Here is a 6,434-nt window from a genome sequence, read left to right on the forward strand (position 1 = left end):
TCAATTTAAATACTCTATTCTAAAATGTTCAGTGTTGAATAAATCTCAAAATCTTATTATTTTTTTAATTCCTTCATTTTACTTCTTGTTATACTCAAGCCTACGAATAATTAAAAAAAAAATTTATACAAAAAATTAAATTTTTTCAAAGCATTTTTTTTTTTAATTTTTTAATTGATGATGATACCAAAATTTTCTGTACTGAATAAATCTTAAAATAACAATTTTTTCCAAAATTACTTCTATTTCTTATTACACTCAAGCCTACGAATAAACCAATTGTCAGAATAATCGACGACAATGTCAAAAAATACTTGAATCACTTGGCATGTGTGCGATTGATGGCCACTGAAACCAAAATTGTCAAAATTCATATCAAATTTTCGTGCTTATGGATCCAATTTTATTGGTCAACAAAGACGCTGAGGTGAAAATGCACATACCTCGAAATTTATTTCGAATAAATACAGAATTTGAGTAATACAATCACTTTGGAAATGTCGAATAGCGCCAGACGTTTCTCAAGTATAAGTCCATACATTTCTCACGGGTGATGATATTAAATTTTTTATTTTATTTTATTCCTTAAGCATTTGTACCATAATGAATTATTTAACAAAAATTGTTTAGCAGCGCTAGCCACAAAAGCCTTCGAATTTTTTGCACTCTTTTCTGGTGCGAAACGACAGTCAGTGTCGTGTGTTTTAAAAAGAAGTCAGCCATGGCCCATCCTTTATTACTTATATATGAATGTATTATTCACAAAAATTGAAGCACTTTGCTGAAAAGTTATTTTCCTACCAGACTTTCGCCTACAGTGACATTAATGAAAATGGAATACTTACATTAGGCTTAACTGAACAGCTGTCTGCTAGGTTAAGTGTGTCTACACGAGTATATCAAAACTCCCTGTAGGACCAAAAAGGGCATGCAATACCTATTTGATCAACACCTTTGAATTCCAATGCGGAACTTTCTTTTCTCTGTCACTATTTTTCAAAATATTGCGCTATAGAATTTATAACGTTTTGAAACCTCTCTAATTAATTATGGATAGCTTGCCATTTATCATTTGAGACCAAGAAATTTTATATAAATATTAAATATTTTTGATGACTTCGGTTGAAGTGAATTTGAAAGCGCTTTCTTGAAAAGCATTCTGGATTGGCCGATATGAATCAGAGTAAAAAGAGGCCAAGCCTGTCGGATTAAGTAAATGAGGAGCTTTTTCATGGCAGACATGCACTTGGAGGGTTGCCATTGCCTGCCGAGCAGCGACTGCTATTAGAACAAACTTTTTCATTTTTCAGTTTTTTCAAGGAAATTCGAACTTACGCACTCCCGAAGTAGGTAGTCACGCACCAACCCATTCGACTACGGCAGCCGACTTATTCTTATTGTAATAATGAAAAATTACTCAGGTTTTCATAGTTTTTACGACAATTTTCTCTTCAAATGTATACTTTTTTTATAATGGATTAGTTTTTTTGTCTCCTGTTACGATTTGATGCAGAAATGATTTATTTTTGTGGCGTACAAAAAGCATTTGTGGTACACAAAATACTATTTCGATGTCATGGATCTTCAACTCATATGGTGAGCCGCTCTAGCTTTAGTCCCAATGTTTCCAGGCACTACAAAATTCGATGTCACAATTTTCTATTTTATAGCATTGAAATATAAATTTTAGTGCTTTCAACGACGGAGTAGGATCATTGTAGATTTGCGACAACATTCAATTACCAGTATGAGTGCTTTTTCACCTTGTAGAAGAAAGTAAAACTCCCGGAAATCCTATACTGACGACAAAAGGCATATGATGAGGCGCTACCATAACTGTATTTACATTATGGTTCAGGTGATAGAGAATAACTTACTTTTTAAATTATACATTTAAAATATATCTGATTTAATTGTAGTTGCTTGAATTTACTCAAGAAATGATTTCAGGAGCAGAAAATGATTAACCAATTTTTATTGTAGGTTATTGTTGAGAATAATATATTTTATGATTTTAATATAATAATTTAATAAAAACATTATTCTGTGTATACCAACGAAATATCCACACACAAAAATAAAAAAAATTACCTACAGCGACAGTGCTAGATCGCCAACTAAACCAGCTCACTTCCCTACCGGGTTGCATACTCTCGTGATTAGCTTGAAATGTTCCACGTGCAACTTATATTCGTGTATGTGTGAGTTGATGTGCGCCTCAGCAAGCTTCTACGGCTGTTCAGCATGTCAATTTCAATTGTCTTCCCAATTAGCAGAAGTACATAGAAAAGATTTTTACGTTTATTCAAAACGCACAGCTATGCAGAGATGAAAGCACAACAATAAAAACCAAAAAACAAAAATGTCACAATTAAGTCTGTGAAATGAAAGAATGATTTTATTCTAGTGTTTGTTTAGAAATTTAATTTAATATTTGGCCTTTAACTATTTAATTTTTTATGTGAGTTTACCAATTAATAATAATTTATATCTTTATTTCAGAGACAACCAAAGAAAAGCTAAGGCTTAAATTTAACAAAATAATAATTTTTGATAAGAAAATACAAAATAACAAAACATAATATAAAATGGCATTGAACGCTGAAGATATTGTTGAGATCAAGAAGACCTGGGCCATTCCGGTCGCTACACCAACCGACTCTGGCGCAGCGATTCTCCTCAGATTCTTCACAAAATTTCCGTCCAATTTGGAAAAATTCCCATTCCGAGATGTGCCACTCACGGAACTGAATGTAAGTAAATATATACATGTGTGTGTGCAAGTTTTTTTAGGTTACTTGTTTAGAATTTTATAGTTGATTATTAATTAAAAAAAAATAGTTAGTTATTAATTAAATTTTTTAATGTAATTCTTAAAATATTAAATAAAGTAATATATTAAAAAATAAAAGAGTATTTACTTTTAATAAAATTATTATTAAGAAATTTCGAGTATCTGTATTCAACTTAATTGGCTAAAAAGTTAATAACCTCAAATAAAAAAGAAATTTAATAAAATGTTTGCTTTCACAACTTGATGCTTTTCTGTTAAATAAAATATATAACTTTATGATTTTAATTAAACTTTGAAATCTTGAATAATTTTTTTTCTGACATTTTTCTTGTCCTTCGAATTTCCAAAGCAAAATTTTTTCAAATATTTTATTAATATGAAGTTCTATAATTCAAATTTATTGCGCTAAGCAATTCGTTGCTGGCGAAATCAACTTATGACGTCACAAAATCGTTTCTATAATTGACTGAATATAACGAAGTTTGAAGCACTTATCTTTTACGTTTTGATATTAAAACTTTGGCTTTTTTTCAAATTAAAATTTTAAAACTTTTATTCAATTGGGTACGAAATTTGGCATAGAAAAAATTATAGATTTCATTAGCCCCTTACTTTTATTTTTACATGCCTGTATCTTGTTTCGTGTAAAGAAAAATTATGCTCCACTTCCCTCTAAAAATCGTATAAAATAAAGCTTACATTTTTGTCGTTCTTTGACATTTACAGAATAGCGCACGCTTTCGTGCCCACTGTGGCCGCATTATCAAGACCTTTGATCAGTCAATCAGCCAGCTGGAAGAAGAAGGAGGTCTACAAAAGATTCAAGAAATCTGGCAAGAGATAGCAAGATCGCATGTACAGCGCCATCACATTGAAAGGCCTGCATATTTTGTAAGTGAAGCAAAATTTTATATTATAAATAGTTAAAAATTTAAAGCACATTAAAACACACACACTAACTCGAAAAAAAACATATAAAAATAAAAAAATATAGAAATAAAAAAATAAAAAAAAAAATAAAAACTTACTTTAACAACTAAAATCAATTAAGTTGAAGAAAATTAGATAAAAATTGTAAAAATTTTCAAATTGCTTTTTTTTTAATTTTAAATTACTATTTCTTTTAATTGCAAAAATAAGAAATAAAGTTATAAATTAAAAATTTTTTAAATATTCAAAGCTGATTGAATTAAATCTAAGCAAATATATATCATTTAAAATGTTTTTGGTGTGCTCTTAATTTTAAGTTATTTTATTTTGATCTCCGAAACTAAAAAAGGTTCAAAGTTTAAAATATAAAAAGTATGAAATATTGATTCAAAATAATTTGAACAAATAAAAAAAAAACAGAATACAAAATTTTCATATTAACTTTGGCGTTTTATAAATTTAAATTATTTCCTTTTCTTCTTCAAATTTAAAATATAATTAAAAATTTAAAATTAAAAAAAACATGGATTTAACTTAATTTGAGCGAATTTAAGAGAAATCCAAAATTTTTAAATTATCTTTTGTGCTTTTTTTTTTAATTATTTTATTTGTATCCTCAAAAACTATTTAATATTGATTTAACATAATTTTAGTAAATTAAAAAAATCCAAAATTTTGAAATGATGTTTTGTGTTTTTAATTTTAAGTTATTTTATTTTTATCTTGAGAAATAAAAAAAAGTTGAAAAGTTAAAATTTAAAAAATATTGAATATTGGTTTAGGATATATTGAGCAAATTTAAAATAAATACATTATTTCCCAAAAAAGCACGAACACTTAAAATTAAATGAAACTTACTTTAAAACTTTAAGAACATGTAAAGAAATTTGTAAATTTAAATCTGATCCTGTAAATTGTATTAATTTTTTGATCAGTTTTACTCATTTATTTGTATTAATTTGTGCTCATAATATTCCCTCTTTCGCACAGGAACTGCGCACAGCCATTGTAGAAGTACTGACTGAGGCGTGTAACCTGAATGAACGCCAAGCGGAAGCCTGGAATAAACTACTCGACATTGTATACGACATCATCTTCAAGAAGTACGATGAATTGGGGGCTCAATAATGCTGGAGAAGTTGCAGGAAGGCGGCGGAGTGCTAAAGGAGTGCATATGCCAACAAATCAACACTCATACGCACACTCATCACACACACACACGCATAAGGAAAGTCATGGGAAAGCAGGCATGCGAACTCGCATTTTCCACTATGACATTGCGGAAATTTTGTATGGCTCACTTTAGTGAACCAACAATGCGAATATCTCCATTAAAGCACACACACACACACACACACATTTAGGGAATATTAACGTTGACGCTTTAACCTGCTTTTGTAGCGCAAAAGTTTTATTGTGAAGTTGTAGTAGAAAAAGAAAACGAAGAACACGAAGAAGAAGAAGAAAAATGCAAATATAGAAAATGTCTTGAAACATATCTAAAAAATTTATACAGCAACTTGCTTTATTGTAACGCCATCCGTAAACTTTAACTCCATCGCCTTTCCACCGTTGCTGCTGTCTTGAGTTTGAAGCTTTATTTGTGCTGTTTTTTTCACAATTAGCTGCTGTGATTGTTGTTGTTGCATTTGTATACCTCCCATCCAAGAAACTCTAAACGCATCTGAACTGGCTATATTTGAAACAAATAAAAAAAAAACAACTCCGATGAACTCTTAATGTTTCCGTTTACCTCTATAAACATTTTTTTTTGCTAATGGTTTCTAAACTTTGTAATTTTGTGAATAACGTAAAATGTAAGAAAATAAATAAAAATAAAATAAAATATAAAATGAATAAAAATATATATTACAAATGGATTTGCTTAATTATTGAATTTTAAGAAGTGAAACTAAGCCAGTTGGTACAAAAAATGTCTATATTAGACAAAATGTATCCTCCTGGAGACCAGAAAATAAAGCGTACTTACTCTAACTACTATTGACTCATATCCATGCGACTCCTCTCATATACACTTCTCTGCAAGCACATCGCTTTTTTTATATATACATAACTACAAGAAAAACCATATAACGCAAAGTTTCCCACTTTATATATATTTTTTTAAAATTCCATCAAAACACTCCACTTCCACTTTTTAAGCAGAACCTTTTGCGTCGTTTTGGGTATGCAATTTTATAACACATTAAATTTTATCATAAGAAAGTGCAAGACTCAAGTGATCACACCATACCATTGATTTTTAGCAATTTTGTTTGTTAATGGTGCCAGGTTTTTCCCCCTCATAAGGAAATTAGAGCCTGTGTGTAGTTTGTATGGAGGAAAAGACGTGAAACCTCAGAACTGGAATTATATTTGTTTATGAAAAAAAGACACCCCCTATTTTCTCTGTAGATGGCTGTAGTGATCGATATCGCGTAAAGTATCGAACAATCAATTTACAGTTTAAGCTCGTTGCCAAGGTGACGTTTCACACTAAAAAAATTTGGACTGTTTTTGTTTGTTCCACTCAGTTGTGTGTTATAGGTGTTAAAAATGGAACTCAATAAAGAGAAAATTCGGTACATATTACAGTTTTTCTCTGATAAAGGCGAAAATGCAAGCCAGGCCGCTGAAATTGTGAATGATTTTTAAGGTGTCGTTACTGTGGAAGCTCATTACGTGCTATTTTGGTTCCGTCGATTCTGTT

General features: G+C 29.9%; 1 protein-coding gene across 2 annotated transcripts in view; it reads left to right on the forward strand.

The window, feature by feature from the left end:
* The window catches only part of LOC129235366 (cytoglobin-1-like), a 28,722-nt gene extending 23,133 nt beyond the window's left edge, over positions 1–5,589 (forward strand). For both annotated transcript variants that reach the window (XM_054869176.1, XM_054869177.1), the window contains exons 2-4: positions 2,503–2,753; positions 3,521–3,685; positions 4,715–5,589. In XM_054869176.1, coding sequence (XP_054725151.1) covers positions 2,589–2,753; positions 3,521–3,685; positions 4,715–4,852 — 468 coding nt within the window. In that variant the 5' untranslated portion in view covers positions 2,503–2,588 and the 3' untranslated portion in view covers positions 4,853–5,589. The remainder of the gene's footprint in view (positions 1–2,502; positions 2,754–3,520; positions 3,686–4,714) is intronic.
* Positions 5,590–6,434: the final 845 nt, after the last annotated feature.

Source organism: Anastrepha obliqua, chromosome 1, assembly GCF_027943255.1.
Source record: "Anastrepha obliqua isolate idAnaObli1 chromosome 1, idAnaObli1_1.0, whole genome shotgun sequence".
Lineage (NCBI taxonomy): Eukaryota > Metazoa > Arthropoda > Insecta > Diptera > Tephritidae > Anastrepha > Anastrepha obliqua.